The 21,057-nt window shown below is 59.7% G+C and overlaps 2 protein-coding genes across 9 annotated transcripts in view; both read right to left on the reverse strand.

Moving 5' to 3' along the window:
- The window catches only part of MYRF (myelin regulatory factor), a 36,599-nt gene extending 36,109 nt beyond the window's left edge, over window positions 1–490 (reverse strand). For all 8 annotated transcript variants that reach the window (XM_017878430.1, XM_017878428.1, XM_017878429.1 and 5 more), the window contains exon 1: window positions 340–490. In XM_017878430.1, the coding sequence (XP_017733919.1) occupies window positions 340–385 (46 nt within the window). In that variant the 5' untranslated portion in view covers window positions 386–490. The remainder of the gene's footprint in view (window positions 1–339) is intronic.
- Window positions 491–6,218: 5,728 nt separating this feature from the next.
- Window positions 6,219–21,057, reverse strand: part of DAGLA (diacylglycerol lipase alpha) — a 28,578-nt gene continuing 13,739 nt past the window's right edge. The window contains 11 exon segments of the mRNA XM_017878432.1: window positions 6,219–9,679; window positions 12,098–12,285; window positions 12,844–12,973; window positions 13,756–13,952; window positions 15,207–15,279; window positions 15,651–15,719; window positions 16,079–16,221; window positions 17,071–17,151; window positions 17,604–17,681; window positions 17,776–17,883; window positions 18,431–18,575. Of these exon segments, the coding sequence (XP_017733921.1) occupies window positions 8,719–9,679; window positions 12,098–12,285; window positions 12,844–12,973; window positions 13,756–13,952; window positions 15,207–15,279; window positions 15,651–15,719; window positions 16,079–16,221; window positions 17,071–17,151; window positions 17,604–17,681; window positions 17,776–17,883; window positions 18,431–18,575 (2,173 nt within the window). The 3' untranslated portion in view covers window positions 6,219–8,718.

Raw genomic sequence — 21,057 nt, forward strand, 5'->3', positions numbered from 1 at the left:
CCCAGACTCGGGAAGTTTGCTGGGGGCGGGAGTGTCACAATTTAGGGAAAGTTCCGGGTCCCGGAAGGCTCAAAGGAGGTCCGGACCTGGAAGGGGATACAGTCCCAAGGAAGCTGCGAGTTGAAGAGCGGGGAGGGGGAGCCCAACTTCAGCGGCGGTGGGTGGTAACCGCCAGGGGACTTCCAGCCCCGGCAGCCTGTCTTGGCGGGCTGGTGCCAGCCTGAAGGAGGGTCCCAGCCAGAGGAGGCGGAAGCATAGCGGGGGGCCCCAGCCCCCGGGGAGATCAGCCGGGGGTTCCCATTGCCAGAGGGTCGCCGCCGCCAGCCAGCGGGCTCTCACCTTCGAAGAAGCGCTGCAGCGCCTCCGTCTCGTCCACCACCTCCATGTCCCGCCTGCCCGGCGCGCACTCCAGCCGCGGCCCCGCTACAGCCCGGCCCGGGGCGCGGCATCGTCCGGCGCGGCCCGCGCGACAGTCCCGGCTAGGCTTCCGGCTGCGGCCGCCCGGTCGCAGCCCGCGCTCCGCCCCCGCGCGGCCTGGCCCGGCCCCGTGCCGCCCCACGCGCCCCCGCCCGCGCGCCCAGCGCCCCCTGCCGGCCCGCCGCGCGCCAGGCCCGGTCGCGGGCACCACGCTCCCGACTCCTGCAGGCGGCGCTCAGCGCTGGGCCGTCCCAGGCTTGCGGGGCCTGGGGCCGTCCCAGCGCGGGACCGTCCCCGGTCGGGGGGCGCGGGGCCGTCCCAGGCTTGCGGGTCTAGGGGCCTTCCCGGATCCGGGTGGCGCGGGGCAGTCCCAGGTTTGCGGGGCGCAAGGCCGTCTCGGGTCGGGGGAGCGGGGTCATCCCAGGTTTGCAGGGCGTTGGGCCTTCCCAGGTCGGGATGGGGCGAAGGGCCACCTGGCTTCTGTGGGGTCGGGACTGGAAGGGTGTGCCCTTGCCGTCCTCGCCTTCGTCTTGCACAGGACAAGATGTCACGATTCCGAATCCAAACCTCAGAGACAGCCCCCATCCCTCTCATTAGCCACCCACCCAGCTCAGCAACAATAACAACCTGCATTTAGGGAACGTGTGTTATATGCCAGGCCACACAGGCGTTATCTCATGTAGTCCTCACAGGCACCCTATCAAGGAGACGTTGTTGTTACCTGCATTTTACAGATGGGGAAACTGAGGCTCAATGCATTAAGGACTGCCAGGAAGTCCTGTCCTGTGACTGTGATGACGAAAATGTTCCCTGTGTTGTCCAGTATGGTAGTCACTGGCCACAAGTGAGTACTGGAAATGTGCCTATTGAGACTGAAGAACTGATTGTTTCATTTTGTTTAATTGTAATTAAACAGTTACGTGTGGCTGTGGTATTGGACAATGCAGGTCTAAAAGTTTCTTTTTCTTTGAGATGGAGTTCTGCTCTGTCGCCCAGGCTGGAGTGCAATGGCTCGATCTCAGCTCACTGCAACCTCCGCCTCCTGGGTTCAAGTGATTCTCCTGCCTCAGCCTCCTGAGTATCTGGGATTACAGGCACCTGCCACCATGCCTGGCTAATTTTGTATTTTTAGTAGAGACGGGGTTTCCTCATGTTGGCCAGGCTGGTCTTGAACTCCTGACCTCAGGTGATCCGCCCACCTTGGCCTTCCAAAGTGCTGGGATTACAGGCGTGAGCCACGGCTCCCGGCCCTGGCCAAGAGTTTCAAGGTCATTAAAGTTCAGCGTCAAATCCTGGCTGCCCTGGGAATCCAAGCTCTCCTTTACTATGGCCCTGTCTGGTATAATGAAACCTGGAGGTTCTAACTCGATATAAGTCCAGGATAAAGCCATTGTCCTTGTGCCCCTGCCTTCACCCTTATGACTGACTGCCTCCGCATCTCTGTCCCGCCCAACTTGCACAGCCTCTTGTCTCAATGATTTCCCCTTCAGTCCTCCCAAATCACCCTTTCTGAAACATACATCCAATCATGTCATTCCTTTGCAAAACTAAGTTTCCCTTTGCACTCAAAACAACATCTGAATGTCTTGCTCTGGTTTCTCAGGCCCCACCTCTACCACTGACCTCAGCTCTTCCCTTCTCTACATTGCTCACTGAATAACAGCTACTGAGGCCTCCTTGCCATTGCTCAAACATGTGAGGTCCACACCTGCCACAGGGCCTCGGCACATGCTATTCCATTTGTTTACAATGCTTGTCTCCACATGGCTAGTTCTTTGTAGCAGTTGGTCTCAGCTCAAACGTCATGTCCCCAACCACCCTACCTAAAGCAGTTCTCCCTACCTAGGCCTTTCTTGTTCACCATGTAAATGATTCCTATTTAGTTTCTGTTATTATCCTTCTTGCTCTAGAATGAAAGCCCTATGAGGGCAAGATATTTTTCTGTATCGGTCACTGCTATAACTTCAACACCAAGAACATGACCTGGCAAGCAGTAGGTGCTCAATAAATGTGTTGAATGAATGGATGGTAGCATCTTCAAACTACCGAATCCAGTCAGGCTCCAGTGGCTCACACCTATAATCCCAGCACTTTGGGAGGTTGAGGCAGGAGGATCGCTTGAGCTCAGGAGTTCAAGACCAGCCTGGGCAACATGGCAAGATCCTGTCTCTACAAAAAATAAAAAAATTAACTAGGCATGGTGGCACATGCCTGTGATACAGCTACTCGGGAGGCTGAGGCAGGAGGATCACTTGAGCCCAGGAGGTTGAGGCTGCAGTGAGCCATGTTTGCAGCACTGCACTCCAGCCTGGGTGACAGAGCAAAATCCTGTCTCCAAACACAAACAAACAAACAAAAATCTACAGAACCCCAGACCTCTGAAACCTTGGGAGCAGATAATTCTGGAATCCCCAACCTAGAGAATCATCCCACTTCAGAGTGGCTCAACTTGAAGCCTCTCAGGACCCTTCAAGGCAGCGTGTAAAAGCTGGAAAAACCTATCTCACCCAATCACGGCTTGACAAGCCACTAAACAGAGGCCAGAGGTGTGGGGGACTGTTGGCAGATCAAAATGCCAACCTAGCCCGCCTCGGACTCTCACCTCTGCCTTGCAGCATCCCTGGGGAGGGCGGGGCACAAGCCGGGCCACCCGGTGGGGATGGGGTGAGAGGCCTGGAAGCCGCTGCCACCCCAGCCTCCCTGTCGGTCCTCAGTGGCCAGCCGTGGGGGAGGGGCAGCCAGTGCCTGAGTCCCAGATGTGGCCCAGTCAGCAGGCCCGTGGTGGCCCGCCGAGGGGGGTCAATGCCACAACAGTTCTGGGGTTGGGGGAGGGGGTGCTGAGGCCGGCGGGTGCCTCACAATGAGGTTTTGTCCCTCTGGGGGCCGCTCTCGGAGCTGTTGCTCTTAGATATATAGAATGGGATTTTGCTGGAGGCCCCAGCTGTGTGTGCTGACAGCAGCTCCCCCATCGCCTGCGCAGGGGCTGGGCTGAGAGGGGGGAGAGGGGCCACACTGAGACTCCTATTCTTTTCCAGCTGATACACCCAGAGGTTTTTCTCCCTCCGCAGACTCCCTTAAGACAATTGTTATTCTCCACCCTGCCCCTCCTCCACCCGGGGTCAGGCCTGCCTGCAGACAAAGTAGACACCCGCCTACACCATGCGATTCTTAAAAACGGATTTACATTATGAGTTGCCTGGGACCAGCCACAGAACCAGCTTCTCTATAAGCCTCCATGTACCCATGGATCTTTCCTCCATATCCCACGTGCTACATAACTGACCATCATCTAAGTTCTCACCACCATCCGTTGAGCTACACATTGTCCCTGTCCTGGTCAGCAAGGGCTGGAGGTAGAAGGGAAGACTCGTACTTTGTCCCTAACGCTCCAACTCCATTGAATTATAAGCAATTAAGATTATAGATTATTCATTTTCTGGGGTAGCCTTGAAGTTGGAAGGGGTGGAATGGAGCCTTCTGTTAACCCCATAGGAGCTGATCCGGCCAAGGGAGCTCAGGCCCTGCCATCTCCCCTGTTCAACTAGGTCACTGAGCAAAGGAGCAACTGTCCCCAGGGATTTTCATCTCTGGACTGGAGGAAAGAGGTGACTGAAATGTCCCAGACTCAAGGGCTCAGCCAAGAGTCGAGGCTGCCATCTGCCAACTCCATAATGAAGTTGGGGCCCAAGTACCGCTGGGGCAGGAAGGTGGCTAGGCTGGTGAAAGGGGCCCAGGGGACTTGCATACCAGGATCTAGGGGGCCCATCAATGGAGATGAGTCCCCATCTGTGCCCCTGGCTTCCCTACCGTGCCACAGTGAGTGAGGGGCTGAGATTTCAGCCCTAGCCCAGAAGACATGGCTGTCCCCTGTGGCCAGCTCCACCTAGTCCCCAAGGCCTGCCCTCTGTCCTCAGAGGCCTCATCTATAAAGGATGCTCAGTATCCCTGCCTCACAGTGGAGGTAAAGTGCCAGGTCAGTGATCAGTAAATGGTGCCCTCTCCAGTTCCAATCAGCTCCCAGCACCCATCACTGGGCCTTGAGTGGGAGCAGGGCCAGGAGGAGGTGGCAGACAGAAGGCAGCACTGGGGAGAGGGATGCTGGGACCTGAGGGTTAATGGGTAATGGGTGTAGAGGCCAGCCCAGGAGGAGGTAGAGCCCTGTCCTCCCCACCCCGGGACTCTCCTGCCCTCCCGTGGACCCACACAGCACTGGCATCAGGCCATTTCACAGAGGAAGAGAAGGGCTGAAAGTGGGGTGAGTGTCAATCCAGCAAGCCATGAGGCTGGGGGTCCAGCTTCCCTGGACTAGGGCCCAAGGGTGCACCTGAGTGTGGGGGCCTGCAGGGTAGATCCCCTTCCTGACTGCAGGGGCACCAGGACAGGAGGGGGCTGCTGCAGGTACTGAGTGGAGCTCAAGGCAGAGTGCCTCTCTAGCCCTTCCCAGCACTGACCTCTCAAGACCCTCCCCATGCCACACCCTGGCTGCGGCCCCGGGCAAGCCACAGAGCCTCCCTGGCCTTCAGTTTCTTCTGCCTGTGCTGTGCTCACTGGACAGGATAATTTGCAGACCAATGAAACCACTGAGGGCAAAGAACCTCTGAAAATCATCGGGTGTGGTGGAGGCCGGAGTCCTAGGCTGGGAGGCCCTGATTCTGGTCCCCAGTCTGTCCCCACCTCCCAGGCGACCTTGGGCAGGTCTTCACCCTTGTTTGGCCCGTTTCTTCTTCTGTTCAGTGGCTGTGGGTGAAGACAGGCTCTAAGGCTGAGGGCATTCTTCTATCACCCTCCCCAGCCCCTCACCAAGTAGGGTCACTGGACACTGGGGGCTGAGATGGGGGCAGGGTAGGGGGAAGGGAAAGGTCCGGTCAGCTTGGCTGGGTCAGTGCCTGTGACTTGACTCTGCGGCCAAGGCAGGACTGACTGGATGAACAGCGCCACCTGCTGTGTGGAGGGGGCAGGCCCCACCACCTGGGCCTTCCAGCCACTCCCCAGGCCTCACTGCCCCGAAGCCAGGCTGGGTTGGGGTTCCTGGGCTGCGCTGGCCCTGGCCAGGTATTTTGTGCCCTCTTAGGAAAGCCCTCAGCAAAGACGTCTGGTGGGCCCTGCATTTCAGTGCTGTCCCACTGGGATCTTCCACCCCTGCCTGCCCTAGCTGTCCGCATTGTTGGGGAGGGAGGTGGGCATGGTCAGACCAGCCTGGTCCCCCAATTGCTGGCTCAGCAGTCTTGGGCAGCTTATCCTCTCTGAGCCTCAGACCCCTCAGGGAGGAAGGGGTGGCCAGCAAGCTGCATCTTTCCAGGCTGCAGTATGAACGTGCACCCGCTGGCACATCTCTCACACAGGCAGGACTCCGCAAGTGGCTGCCCTCATTCACAGGGGCCTTCGAGGGTCTTCTACTCCCTCTCTGCAACTCAAAGTGTGGCCCTGGGCCAGGGCACTGGCTGAGCAGGAGCAGGTTAGAAATCTATACCTGCCCCACCCCGGACCACTGAACCTGCACCTGCATTTAGCAAGCGCCCCAGTGAGTCATGAGCACCGTGAACACTGAGAAGCAAAGCTCTAACCCAGTACAGACAAAGGGCTGAACCTGAACCACCCAAACACACCTTCCATCTTGGGATGAAACGGGCTCTGGTCCCAAGGAATCTGTTTCCCCCTTAGGCTTTCTGTTCCATCCAGGGAACAGTGGCAGAGGCCCTCCTGGCCCCCCGCCCCATGCCCACCCCTGCTCTGCTGCAACCTCGACATCAGGTTTCTACACAGTCCCCACCTGAAGCAAAGACATTCGAGGCAGCCAGCGTGCTTCTACATCCGGTTTATACACAGCTCTATACAATATACAGAAACCTTTATATACAGATATATTTATAGAATAAGCTATATTAATTTCTCTTCTTTTTACAGCAATATTAGTTTGGATCTTTCATACATTAAGTACAAAAAAAGTCTGGGGAGAATGGCACGTAAAGTGCGTGAGGGTCTGTGGGGCCTGGCTGCTCACTACTGATTGCATATGGAGTCGCCTAGGCCCCTGGGCGGACAGGCCCGCACACTTGTGCTGCAGGTCTGGGGATGGAGTGGGGGTCGGTCTGAGCCGAACCGGGCTGAGGGGGGTGGCTCAGATCCCCCAGTGTGGTATGGGGTGGAGGAGGGAGACGTGCAGCAGGCCCATCCTTCAGGGGCAAGGTGGGTAGGAGGCAGATTAGGGGTGGGCTGCCCCTGGGTGCCCAGGACTAAGCCCAAGCCTGCCCCAGCCCCAAGCCTGAAACATGCTGTGGCTGCAGCCTTGGGGGTGGGGGGTCTGTCCCTGATGGCTCAGTCCTGGGGTGGGCGACATGCCCACATTAGAGGTCCCAGGACCCACCCTGGCAGAGGAGGAATTAAAAGACCAGACATCAAGTCTCTCCCTGTGACTGGCCGGGGTACTTGTCAGATCTTTCCTCTGAGAGTCTATCTTGTTTGCTAAACTCTCAAGAGCCACTGATTTTGTCTTGTTTCTGTGCTGGGCTGAAGCTATGCCTCAGCAGGGCCAGGGTGTCCTCGAGTCTGGTGAAGGTAGGAGTTACACAGGATAAGGGGAGACCCAGCTCCCTCTGTCAGGGCGGGCAGGGGTTCCCAGGACAGCCATCCGGGCCAGTCCCAGCTATGTGGGGAGCTGGGGGCCAGGATTCAGGCCCCCAGGTACCAGTGATCATGAGATGGGGGGCTCTTCGTCAGGGGAGCCTAGGCCACTCAGGGAGGCTGTGGGCGGGGCCAGAGTGGGAGGGACCATGCCACCGCAGAATGAAGGCACGAGCAGGCGATCAGCCGTGCAGTCAGCGCCTCGGTACACACCAGTCTTCCAAACCAGGGGTCAGAGCAGCAGGCGCGATAGGAACAGATGGTGTCTAAAGCTGAGCTTGTCCCTGCAGCCCTGCCTCGAAGGCCCCATCATGCTCCCTGACCGTTTCCTTGGCAGGCTGGGAGGGACAGCAGGCAGGCAGGGCAGGTAGGGTGGGCGGCCCCAGCAGCCCCTTCCTCAGGAACGGTGCACACTCATGCACATGCACACGCGCTGACACTAGCATGCACACCCTCCCACCCCGCTTCTGGGGAAACACCGGGTCGCTACCTCCCTAACTGCTTCCCAAACCCAGCAGGGAAGGAACCCCTATGGAGACCTCAGGCTAAACCAGGACTGCTCCCAGCCCTAGGCCCTCCCTGGGCAGTAGACAGAGGTCTCCAGCCAACGCCCACCATACCCCACTCTTGGCCCCACCTCCTAACAACATGACATTGAGGGTGGGAGGAAGGAAGGCCTGCTCCCAGGAGGGTGCCCAGGCCAGCGAGGAGGGAAAGCTGAGGGGGACTAGATCCCCAGCCCAGAGCTGCCTAGGCATGGTGGGGGTGACACCAAGGGGTCAGGTGGCGCCCTCAGAGGAAGGGAGCTCTCGGTGCCTTCCTTCTGCCCAGGGCACTGATGCTGCAGCTGGGGTGGTCACAGCAGTGCCCACCACCCTTTGGGTGGCCAGGATCCTTGGGGGTAGAAGGTAAGCCAGGAAGTAGCCAGCAGGCGCAGGGCAGCCTGGGCTGCCCAGGGCCCAGAGCAGAGAGAGGCAGCATTGAGAGGCACAGCAGAGAAGGGGCGGCCCTGACCCCACCCTCCTCTCGCCCCTCCAGGGCCCCGGGCTGCCTGGGGCCCTGCGCAGGAGGAGGCTACTGAAAACCAGAGTGGGCAGGGGGCTTGCAAAGCCCACAACATATCCTGGGCCAAGCCCAGCAGGCTTCTGTAAACATGATACAGCCACTGCAGGCCACCTTGGCAGGGGCACCCAGAGGGGCTTGCCAGCAGGCCACCAGATCTGGGGGTGGCCAGGGCAGATGCCAGCCTGGGACCACAGATGAGAATACATGTGCGCGGGACACTGCTCTCCCACCCAGGCCCCCGGCCCCTGGGGAGAGCAGCCATGCAGGCAGTGATGGGAGGCAGCTTGCCTGTCCTGGAGCAGGGGGTGCCAGAATGCCCCCATGGAGGCCAGTCAGGCTGAGTGTGGCCCACCCAGCAGGCTGCCCAGGCTCCTCTCCACTCCACACCCTTCCCCATCTTTCCCCATCTGCGGGGCCAGATCCCAGCCACCTTGGCTCTGGGGGTCCTAAGCTGAGGTAGGGATACGGACCCCCAGCTCAGCAGCGATGCCTGTGCCTGAAGCTAAACTGCCCCTGGGGGGGTCTGTCCTCAAAGCTGCCCGGCAGGGGACAGGCACCAGGTGCCCATGGGGCCACCTGCTCCTGCCTGGGCCCGCTGGCCACACAACAAGGGTGCTAGCGTGCTGAGATGACCAGCTCATCTTGCTTGGCGGAGCTGGCTCCGTGGCCAGTGGGGGTGGAAGTCCGGATCTTGTCAGCTGCCAGGCACTCCTGGCTACTGAGGCCCGTGGGCGTCAGGTCCATGAGCTCGCCCGAGGAGCTGAGCGGGAAGGAGGGCGAGAGCGAGATGCCCGAGGAGGGGTCGGCTGAGCCGGCAAAGAGCCGTGGGGGCTTGGGCACCAAGTTGGGCTCAAACTGGGCACGGAGCAGGATCTCTTGCTGGCTGGGGGACTTGGGGCCCTCGGCATAGTCGCTGGTGGGACTCTCAGGCACCACCATGCAGTAGAGATCCTGGAAGGAGCTGCTCTTGCTGTCCAGGTTGAAGAGGCTGTCGATAAACTCCGCGAATTCCAGCACCTGAGGACTGGGCGAGTCCCCCAGGCGCCCATTGTGCAGCGCCAGCTCCCCACGGGAGGCCAGCACACCACCCCCACCCCCAACCTCTTCCTCCTCGTCATTGGCTGAGGCACTGGGGGGCCGCTCAGGAGTGACGCCCCCACTGCCCAGGGCTGCCTCCAGGGGCTGCGTGTCCTGCGAGTGCTTGGACAGGCTGTCAGCCGCCAGCAGCTCAGTGCGCGAGCTCAGGGATGGGTTTTCCTCAGGGATGGCAGGGTCAATGTAGAACAGGTGGCCTTCGTCACGCTCCAGCACGGCGTGGAGGCTGGGCGAGCCACGGATGCTGCGGAAGCCCGAGGAGCGGCGCGAGTCGAAGCTGTACAGGGACTCAGTGTCCGAGAGGCTCTCCATGGTGGCCAGTGGTGCCCGCCGGGCCTGGAGTTCTGCTGCCAGCCGCTCCTGGGTGGACAGCAGCAGCAGCTCCACCGGGTCCTGGCGGGCTGCCACTGCCGCAACCACCGGCGACAGCAGCCGTCCCTCTGAGAAGCCCTCCAGGCTCATCTCAGACTGGGACTTGCTCCTGCAGAGGGAGGGGAGAGCAGGGGGTATGAGACTCAGAAGGGAGAGGGGACTGAATCCTAGCTCCCTGGCTAAAAAGAACTTGCAGGGAATAAAGGGTACAGTTAATTTAGCAGTTGTTGATGGTTTAGGACAGGGAATGCTTATATTTTTATTTTTGAGACGGAGTCTCGCTGTTGCTCAGGCTGGAGTGTAATGGTGCAATCTCGGCTCACTGCAACCTCCGCCTCCTAGGCAGGTTCAAGCGATTCTCCCGTCTCAGCCTCCTGAGTAGATGGGATCACAGGCATGTGCCACCACGTCCGGCTAATTTTTATATTTTTAGTAGAGATGGGAGTTTCACCACATTGGTTAGGCTGGTCTCGAACTCCTGACCTCAGGCGATCTACCCACCTTGGCCTCCCAAAGTGCTGGGATTATAGGCGTGAGCCACCGCGCCTGCCAGGAATNTTCTCCTGCCTCAGCCTCCCGAGTAGCTGGGACTACAGGAGCCCGCCACAGCGCCCGGCTAATTTTTTGTATTTTTAGTAGAGACGGGGTTTCACCGTGGTCTCGATCTCCTGACCTTGTGATCCACCCGCCTCGGCCTCCCAAAGTGCTGGGATTACAGGTGTGAGCCACCGCACCCGGCTGGAATGATTATTTTTTAAAACAACTCACAAGAATCCAAGATAGAAGACAAAATAGTTGATGCTGGGTTGAGCCGTGGTGGGGGGTCCCTAAGGGGCTAAGGCCCTGCTGGCAGCACTAGGACTTCAGGAGTGCCACTGGGGTTCTCTGCACCAGAACCCCTGTCATTGTACCGATGCAAGAATGAGGCTCCAAGAGACTGGCTGCTCCAGGTCACTCATGAGGCCACAGTGGAATGAGAGAGACAGTGGGAGGGAGGGAAGGAGGGAAGGAAGGACAGAGGGTACACCAATCTCAGAGCCAGCACCCCTGGGTGCCACTCCCAGGGATCTCATCACTTCCCTTCTCATCCGGGTCTCCTCCTGGTCTCTCCCATGGGCTGCAGCCCTCTGCTGGGTGGGGAGCCTGGGGCTCCGCAGACCAGCCTGCAGGGAGTGGGTGGCGAGGCAGGAAGTGGGTGGCTTGCAGCAGTCACTGCAGCCGGAAATGGACACTGCCTTCTTCATCTGGTTGTGCAGCTGCCACAGGAAATGCACAAATGGCATGGAGAGACGTCCAGGTGTCCCTACCAAGGGCCAGGAAGCAGCCTCTTGACCAGATCTGTGACCAAGCACACAGGGCCTATGTGGGAAGGTCCTAGAAAGGCAGGACAATCCTCCCCTGGAAGGACTACCACTTAAGAGCCTTGCAACCCTCAAAGAGTGTGTGAATAGGAAGGGTGCTGTGGCCCGCACGTGCGTGCCACTGTGAGCATATGCGCGTGCCCCTGCATGTGTGCACGCCCCTGTGAGCACGTGTGCACGCACCCATGAGCACGTGTGTGCACACCTGTGAGCATCTGTGCACACCTCTGTAAGCATGTGTGCATGCACCTGTGAGCAGGTGTGCACACTCCTGTATGTGTGCATGCCCCTGTGAGCACGTGTGCACGCCCCTGTATGTGTGCATGCCTCTGTTCATGTGTATGAGTGTGTAGACCAGATGTCTGTGTATGTCAGCTGGCCTGTGTGTCTGGGTCTGCGCACGGGTGTATTCATGCATTTCCATGAGCGGCTGCCTGTCCACGTGTGTCCTTGTATATGTGTCTCCACCTTTGTCCTGGTGTGTGTCTTGTACATGTGCATGTCTACAGGGGGTGACATGTGTAATTATAACTAATAATGTATGTGTGTAAGCTTCGATACAAATATGGAAGTAATTGGGTGTCCATCTGTTTGGGTCTAAGTGTGAAAGAGTGAATCTGTGCAGGCCAGGCATGGTGGTTCACCCCTGTAATCCCAGCACTTTGGTAGGCTGAGGCAGGCGGATCACCTGATGACGGTCAGGAGTTTGAGACCAGCCTGGCCAACACGGTGAAACCCCATCTCTACTAAAAATACAAAAATTAGCTGGACATGGTGGCAGGTGCCTGTAATCCCAGCTATGTGGGAGGCTGAGGCAGGATAATCGCTTGAACCCAGGAAGCAGAGGTGGCAGTGAGCCAAGATTGCGCCACTGCACTCCAGCCTGGGGAAGAAGAGCGAGACTTCATCTCAAAAAAAAAAAAAAGAAAAAAGAAAAAAGAGTGAATCTTTGCTTCTGTTTGTGGATCTGTGTGCCTCCCCTGGCCCACGTGGGATTCAGGGACAGCAGGCTGGGGGATAGCTGGAGCACAGAGCGGGGGTTTGACCCCTCCTGTGCACGTGTGCAGAGCTGAGCCCAGTACATGCACAAAATGCACATGCACACAAGTTTATGTGCTCTGAACCACACTCACCCTGGGGTGGGGCTGGGAGTAGCCAAGGCTCACCTGACGCTGCTGTTGCGGTGGTCTGCAGTTGGCAGCTCCAGGGCGAGGCCAGCGGGCATGGGTGGCCCCGTGGGGAGTGGCTGCTGCTGGAAGATGAGCTCAGGAGTTAGGTCTACCTCGGTAGGGCTCACCATGACCTTGGCAGCAGAGAGCAGAGCGGTCTTCCCCTTATTGTAGTTCTCCAGCACCTGAGGACAGGACAGAGGAGGCTGGGGGTGGTGGAGGGACAGCAGGCCCCATTCTGGGGCCAATGTGGAGCCAGGGCCCAGGCCTCTCAGGCCAAGCAGAGCCTCATGGAGTCACCTGGGTCCCACTCTCCTCCTCCTGAGGGCACCACTCCCCAAGGCCTGAGACTTGCCCATCTGGTCACAACTTGCCCCACAGCCCGGCGAGTGTTCCTGCCCTGCCTGCCTTCAGCCTTTCCGCAGACAGGGAGTGACTGTGGCTGTCGCTGCTTGCCCATGCATCTGTTAAGTGCCAGGTGGCCTTCAGGGCCTCTGAGCTGAGCCTGCCTAAAGGACAGGCCCCTGGAAGTCTCCTTATCTCCTCCCCACCACGGGGCAACGTGATGATGTGGAGAGAGCCAGGGGTGTGAGGTTGAAGTATTTGAGTGGGGCTTTCTGGCCCAGCTACCTACTTCTCTGAGCCCCAGCACCCATGTCTGTAAAATGGGGCAGTGATCCAACGGTGCTTACGGGGTTCTGATGGGGTGACAGTGCCTTGTTCCCTGCCAGGAACTGCCTCACCTTGTTGAGCCCCTCCATGACCACATAGGGCAGGTGCTCGTGCAGCATGGCTGGTGAGATGATCACCTCATTGAAGGCCTTGTTGTCGCCCCAGATGGCGAAGTACGTGGGCTCCTCCTGCTCACAGCAGCTGAGAGGGACGTGGGCAGAGGGTAGTTAAGGATAGGGTGGTGGCCTGGCCCTCAGCTCCTGGCTCTGCTCTCTGCCCTGCTCAGCAGGGCTGGCATGGTTTGGAGGCCCGTGGCCTGCCTGGCAGCAGGGCTCTGTTCCCTGGCCTGGCTCCTGCCCTGCCCTCAGCCTGGGAAAGGCTGACCTTGAGCCTCAGCCATGGTCCCTCCACAGCCTTCGACCAGCTTTTGGCCTGGGTCACACCCATTCCACCTGCTGCAGGGCCCAGCTCACCAGCTTTGTGTCAGGCGAGGAAGCTGACCCTGGAGGGAGGAGCCAGCGCCCAGCTGTCTGAAGGAGCGCGGTGGGAAAGGGCTGCCCACTTGCCTGCTCCTGTTCTCTTTCCTGGCGCGGCCCCCACCTTGCTCACAGCTGTCTTCAAGGAATCCCCTTGATGAAGCCAAGTGACAACTGAGGTGTAAGCTGGCCAGGGCCTGAGGGGTGAGCCCTCCAGGGCACCTACTTTTAAATGGACCATGAGTGGGGAGAGTTGCCCTGGGGGACACCAGGGAAGGGCTGACGCTGGGGGCAAAGCCAAACTATGGAGAGAGATGCCTGGAGTCCTGCTCAGGGCTGGCCTTTTGTTCCATTTCCAGAGCCCGATGCTGGGGAAATCCCTCCATGGAAGCCCTGGGCCATCTTCTCCCAGTCTCCAGCCCCAGCCCCGAGGGATGACTAAGCCAAGGCCGGCCCTGCCCTCCACGGCCGCTACCCCCTGCAGCAGCAGACCCTGGCAGAACCTACCAGCACTGCTCCGCAGGGTGGTTGTGGACCACGTGGATGATGCGGCCAGGCGGGTAGAGTGGAGTGCTGGCTGAGAGGGCGATAGTGAGATCGCTGGGGTGGGTCCAGAGCCGTGTGCTGGCCAGAGTGGTCACCTCTACCTCCTCGGGCAGTTCTGACTTGGGGATGCATTTGGTGGCCCCCACGATGATCCGCCACTGTGTGGGGTGGAGTGGGAGACATGGGGACAGAGTTAAGTGGCACTGGTTGGGGGGCAGGGGCAGGGGGACTGAGAAGGAGGGCTCAGGAGGTGAGAGGTGGGTGGTGAGATGGCAAAAGGGGCAGGGGAAGGGCAGTGGCCGGAGCATTAAAGGTCGGTGCCCACCTGAAGAGGCAGTGGCTGAGGTGCACGGTGGCCAGACGGCCAATAAGGTGCCAAGGACAGATGACATGGAATTGTTGAATTTCAGGGCTGGCAAGGGGCTGGAAGCCCAGCCAACCCCTAATCTAGTAGATGGGGAGACAGGCCCAGTGAGGGGAAGGGACTTATTCTGGGTCACTCCGCAAGTCCAAGACAAAACACACCCTGGAGTTGAGTCCAGCTGGACCTGCCAGGCCTGGCCTGACGAAAGCCCAGGACTAATCTGGTGGGAGCAGTTCCACCTCCCCAGAACCAGGCTCCTCCAGGCAGGCACAGTCCCACAAAGCTTTGCTGCCCTGCTCACCGCCTGGCACCTGGTACCTGGCCCAGGGCCCTGCCTGCCACAGGGTCTAGGGCACCAAAGCTGGGAACGGTCCAGACGGGGCTGAGACGGTGAATGGGTGGAGGGCTCGCCCGGGGCAGGGGTGGGGGGCGGGGCCAAGAGGGGTGACCACACAGAGGACCCTCTCCTCCTGCGCCTGGCCTGCTTCAGTGTGTCTGGCCACCACGTCCCCACCCCCACCTGGCCAACCCGCCCGCCAATGTCCTCCAGAGACCTGATGCGGATTAGGAAGGGCTGACCCTCTCCTCTCGGCCACAGCAGAAAATGAGAACAAACTGTACCCAAATCCTCTCCACAGGCCACTCCCAGCCCCCTCCGAGCCTGGGGAATCTCAGAGGCTTCGGCAGAGGTCTTTCCTCACCGCTCAAAGTCTCCAGATCGCTTTCTCCTGACTGTGGGCAGCTCCCAGTTCTGTGTGGAAGCCTCTCAGTTCCCATCCAGATTCTGTTCTAACTTGTTATCCGAGTAAATGCAAGTCCCTCCCACTCTGGGTCTCAGTTTCCCTATCTGCACAATGACAGGTGTTGTATGGGTTGAGCCTAGGGAATGCTGAGGGGCTGACATCCTAAAGTTCCCATGACACCAGCCACACCCTGCCCTGGCCTCCCATGGCAGGGCCTTTTGTGCTTTGTCCCAAGAAACCAGTGGGGGTCAAGGGCAGGGACAGATGAGGCTGCACAGAGGCAGGGTGCCCAGGCGGGGGCTCACTTTGGGCTTGGTGCTTCGCTGCAGGACGTCCAGGAGCTGTCTGCGGAAGCCTTCCAGCTGGGAGAGGCCAATCCTGGGGAGGGAGCGAGACAGGGCCGTCAGCCAGGCCTGGTCAGGGGCTATGAGAGGTATGGGGCGAGGGGCGGAGGAGCAGGCACACGCCTAGCCCCTGGAACAAGAAGACACATCAGCCAGGGTCAGGGGGTAGAGAGGCATCCACAGAGCAGCTCCCCAGAGCAGAGCCGAGGAGTGGAAGGACAGGCAGGGAGGGCACCAGCACGTGTGTTCACCTGGGCTTCTCACCACTGGGCAACTAACGGTGGGGAGGGGCATGGAGAGACAGGAATCGGAGTGAGAGCGACACAGGGGCTGGGGGGTGGGTAGAGGCCTGGAGGAGAGAGGAACAGCCTGGCAAGGCACCGTGGAGTCGGGGGAAGGACTCACCTGGGGACGAGGTCTTTGCCCAGAACCACAGCAGTCACGAACTCCTTGGAATACTCCATCGCATCCTCACTGCAAGGGAAGCCGAAGCAGAAGCTAAGGCCAAGGGGGAGGGCGGTGGTGTTCCGGCATCGGGGGCCAGCCACGAGCAAGCTCTGTTCTTGCACTCCTGGGTTGGCTCCCGGGGAGCTGGCTGGTGGCAGGCTGGGCTGCCTGCCCCCTACTCTGTCTTTCCCGCTGGTAAGGCTTTGCTGGGTAGATCCTGGGGGGCGCATGGCATTTCAGAGCCCCCACCCTCCACTCTCCAAGCCACTCCCAGACCTTCATGGGACTAGAAGTCAGACTCCCAGTCCAGCCCCTAGCACCAGCCAACCCTCAGCCTCCACTGGTCCCAACTGCCCCAGCCCACTCTGAGGCCCCAGACGGCTCACCTCAGCAGGCCCCCTGGCGGGGAGTAGGCAAAGCACTTGAGGGTTGGGTACTGTGGGCGCAGAAGGAAGGAGAGGATGGCAGCGGTGCCCGCACCCAGGGAGTGACCCACCACAATCAGGCCGTAGTGTTTGGTTCCGCGGCCCTGGAGACCGAGAGAAGCCTGAGAGCCCTGCCCCGCTGCCTGCCAAGCGACTGTCTTAGCCAACCCAAGGAAGGCAGAGGGTCTTCCCATCTTCCCAGAGTCCTGGGATCATGTCTGTGCTGTGTGAATGCTGGGGCACAGAGAACCAAGCTAGGTCCCCACAGAGCGACTGCTTAGGCTGACTGTTCTAATAAACCCTTACTTATGCTTCCAAACCTTGCTCAGAGGTTATGTCCTTGGGGAAGCTCTCCTGATTTTCCAGGAGTGGCTCGCTCCCTCTAGTCATTGCATCTGTACCTGGGATGGAGTTTTTTATGACTACAGTGATTACTCTGCTATAAACATGTGGTTACCTGACCCCATCTCTCTACCATCACTACTAGACTGAAGTCTCCTGAGGCCAGAGCCTGCTTTGCTTTGGAAAGGGCAGCTGGTGGCACCTCAGGAGCTACCTGCACTGACCGTGGCCAGTGGGCAGGACTCAGTTCCCGCCCCTCCCTCAGTTCCCCCCTTCTCTCTGCTCTGTATTTTGAGCCTCTCCATGTTTCCTTCTGACAAATGGTTCTGCAGCTATGAAGCTTAAAAGCCGCCTGCCCTGAATCATCTCTGTGCCTCTGGTGTCTGGCATGAATCAGGGGCCCAATGACTGTAGGTGGGGCGGAGCAGGACGCCCACGGGACCTGGCACAAAAGAGGAGGGGTTGGGAGCCAGGCTCGAAGAGGTTGCAGGAGCCTGGCTTGCGTGGGAGGTGCGAGGCTCCATCACCCATCCATCCTCTTCTCTCTCTGCTGCCTTGGAGGAGGGGGACCCAGGTGTGACAAGGGCTTGGTGTCATGGAAAATGCCTCACCAGGTCTCGCCCAAAGGCCTGGGAGAGGACCATCTCCTGCTCCAGTTTCTTCTTGATATACTCAGCTGAGAGGACCATTCCCTGGGTGGGCAGGAACAGAAGCAGGTGTTGGTGGGAGGCCTCCCAGTGACCAGCAAACCCACAGTGACCTGCAGCTCAGGAACTCCGCCCCATCCATTTTTCCCTTTGGGCCTCATGACAACCCGATTGTGGGGGCTGGCAGACATGCTGACCATGTCACTTCCATTTCACAGGTGGGAACTGAGGCTCAGAGGGGCGGTGTGGCTAATGAAGCTGCTATGATCACTTCCCAGCTGCCTCTCAGGTTCTTCCATGGACAGGCTTTGGGCTGGGCAGGGCAGTGGGGGTCACAGCAGTGGGCCGCATGGGCCTTCCAGACTAACCATGCCTCTCTGACCAACCTCTTCCAGTGAGCCCAGGAGGCAGGGAGGAACCCCCAACAATACACGCCTCTGCACGCTGGCAGGGGAGGAAAGAAGCCCAGGGGCCCTGGGGTCCATGATGTGGGGTACCTTGTGGCCTAGCCAGGTGCCGTGGTGCCCCTCCACGGGGAGGCGCTCAGCGTCACCCGTCAGGTCAGTCAGGGCATCCTTGGGGAGAGAGGAGATAGGTGAGGGGTGGGCTAAAGAGGATAGGAAGAGGGAGGCAGGCACCCCCGGGGGCTGGGAGCCACGGGCAGCGTACCTTGGGGGACAGGGTCCCCCGGATACTGATCACCACCTTCTTCTTGTCATGGTCCACCGCCACGTAGAAGGGCGTTTCGTAGACCTAGGAGGCGGGCAGCTCGTGAGCCTGAGCGGCCCTGGTGGGGCCAGACTCGGGGAAAGTGACCTAGGCAGGTATCCTTCCTGGCCAGGAACTCTGGCTCCACCAGCCACGGGGCCTCTGCCGCTGGAAAGGCTGACGGGCTCCCAGGGTCACCGGGGATCTCCTCCCGACCCCAGTCACAGGCCTGCCCTGCCCTCCCAGCTCCTTGCTGGCTCTGGCAGCCCTGAGTGCCACCACTTGCCCCTCAGTCCAGGTGATGTCTGCCCCTCCCTGCTTCTGCCCTCACTTCCTTTCCCCAAAGGGCTAGGGCCCGGCAACCCAAACACTGGGTGTGGGGTTGACGTCAGATTTCCCAGCCCCAGAGGTGGTGCAGGTAGGCCAGGGTCCAGGGAGGAGGAGGGGGCCACCTCTGGTCTGCCCAGCGAGGGATGCCTGGAAGCTGCAGCCAGCCAGCGCCAGCCAAGCGAGGGCTCCTGCTGGCCTGGAAGGACAGCCTCAGCACCCTAGACCCTCAACTGCCTGCTCCGGACACCAGGCTCCCGCCCTGCCTGCCCTCACCGCATTCCCCGGCAAGGAGGTATAGACGAATGTCCACCGCAGTCATGTTCTCATCCAGGAAGTGGCGCCGGATGGCAATGGCGTTACAGCCACAGCAGTTGTCTTCCTCGATGGTGACTCCAGGGGCGAACCGCGGCCTCGCAGGACACAGGCAACACCTGGGGTGGGGTGACAGAGAGTTCAGGGCCAGGGAGTCCCTGAGGGAACAACTGTCTCCTGCCATCGTCCCTGGAACCAGTTCCAGTTGGGCGTTCAGCCCCACTGCCTCTCCCAAATCACCCTTGCTAAGTCCTGGTGACCCCCACGTCACCAAAGCCACCGGCCACTCTTAGCCTTCCTCTTAACTGAGCTCTTGGCAGCACCTGATCCTGTGGGCCCTTCCCTCTCCACACCCGGCTGGGGCCCCCTCCTCTCTGGGATCTCCCCTCTGGCCAGGGCCTACTCAGCGATGCCCCCAACACTGAGGTCCTGGGGTCCCTCTGGGGGCACTGGCTCCTCCATGCAGTCTTGTGTTTTAGACACCATCTGCACGCTCAGGAATCCATCCCAGGCCTGCCCCAACCCCCAGATGCTTCCATCCAATGGCCTAGCCAACACCTCCCTCAGAGGCCTGACAACCTGCCAGCTCTCAAACCCCTTCCCTGCTTGTGTACCCCAACCCTCCTGAGGTCTTCCCAAGGCCCCTTGGTTGCTTGGCCTTTGGCTTGCAGCTGTCTGTGGCTCCTCAGCTCTCACCCCCATGGCCATGCTACTCGGTCAGTACACGTGCTCGGCTTCCCTTCACACTCAGAGCTGGACTCCAGGCGTTCCCTCACCTCCCCTACCCCTGCCCTGGCAGCTGTGCCTGGGACTGCCACAGTGGCCTTGACTGGCCTCCTTGCCTCTCTTGCACTTGCCCTATGCTCTCAGCTCCAGCAACAGAGTGGGCCTTTTAAGATAAGTCGAGCCACAATCATTTTCTTTTTAAGACCCCTACAGCAACACCCTGTCTACCCACTGGCCTGGTCTCTCTGACCTGCTGCCGGCATGGTTCCAGCAGCACCTGAGACAGCGTGGCAGTCTGGCCTTGCTCCTCTGAGCCTCTGTTCAAACATCCTGTCACAGGTGAGGTCTCTCTCTGCCACCTCATCTAACAGCGAGGGCTGCCCCCCCCCAGGCCCCCAGGCACTGGCTTCATGTGGGTCCAAAGTGCCCATCTGCCTCACCATGTGCCCCTATTCGCCCTGTTCTATGTGCTGTCCACCTCCCTGCGCTGGAGGCAGTGATCACCACAGAGAGGTCCACGGCTGTATCCCAGCACCCAAACAGTGCCAGCGGCACACAGGAGCCTCCCTTGAGGATGAGGCAGCCCGGGAGCTGGGCACCCAGCTAGGTGCAGCTGCGCCTCAGGCCACCAGAGGGAGCCAGCACCCAATGGCTGGGGCACCAGGCGCTGGAGCCCACGTGACTGGGCCTGCCAGCTGTCACAGGATGACAGCTGAGATTTTATTAAGAAGCTTGGATTCTGGTGATGCTGGGAGGTTTGTCTTCACTTGGAACATCACCTGAGTGACTATTACACACTTTCCAATGGGGAGAGGCTTCGCTGAGAAATCCACGGTGTTTGCGGAGGGGACAACCCCAATGTACAATGAGAGAGCATGGTCCCCCCTACTGCAGGTCAAGTGGTGGCGGGCCAGGGTCTAGGGCCTGAGCTCCTGTGCTCGGCAGCTGTTCCCTCTCCAATCTCAGCTGAGCATGAAGCGGTAACAGTGTGGCCTTTGGAGACTGGAAGCTTGAGTTTGAACCCTTGCTGTGTCACTTCCTGACCGCAAGGGCCTGGAGGTCATTCAGCCATTCTAAGCTTCAGTTTCCTCTTCTGTAAGAGCAGGTGCTGACAGCTACTTCACAAGGCTGGTGTGAGATCAAGGGTCCAAGATGCAGAAATGGTCTGGCCTATTATAAGTTCTTAATAACGGGTGGCTCCTCCCTTCTCTGGTGACAGGGCTGCCTCTGAGTCAGTGATCTGCAGGCCAGGGGGACCAGTCAGGGGAGCAGGGCCAGCACCCTGGAAGGCAGGGCCCTGGGGCTCATCCAGGGCAGGGCTGGGGCCAAGCCAGAAGCAGGCCTGGCTTGCTGTGCTCTGCATGGGCTGAGAACTGCTGCCAGGGGAGAGGCCTGGGCCTGAGGCAGATGGGCAGCCCTTCTCCCTCTGGCCAGGCTGCTATGGACAGGCTGGGGCACTGAGAAGGACACTGGACTCTGGCCTCCTCCCAACACTCTGGGCTGCAGGCCTGCCTCTCTCAGCCCCACAAGTACCTGGTTCTTCTAGGCAGGGGCCTGGCTGGGCCCTCATGAGTCTAGGGACTCTGCTCTCTCTGCAGCACTAAGGCACCTAATGCAGATACCAGCATCCATCCTGTCTGCAGAGCACCAAAGAGCCCTGCCTGCCAGTGATGCCCTGGGTTCTGAAACACCCTATGGGCAGGCAGGACAGATACCACCTGTTACAATTTAGGAAACTGAGGCTCCAAGAGGTCCTCACACTGCCAGCGAGTAATGGAGCCCGGTGCTCATTTTGAGAAGTTCTCTGCCATGGCTAGGACTCCCAGGGATGCAGGCAAGAATGCCAGGCACGTGCAGCTGACAAAGATGGGAAGT

This window comes from Rhinopithecus bieti, unplaced genomic scaffold (assembly GCF_001698545.2).
Source record: "Rhinopithecus bieti isolate Rb0 unplaced genomic scaffold, ASM169854v2 scaffold_11488, whole genome shotgun sequence".
In the NCBI taxonomy this organism is placed as follows: domain Eukaryota; kingdom Metazoa; phylum Chordata; class Mammalia; order Primates; family Cercopithecidae; genus Rhinopithecus; species Rhinopithecus bieti.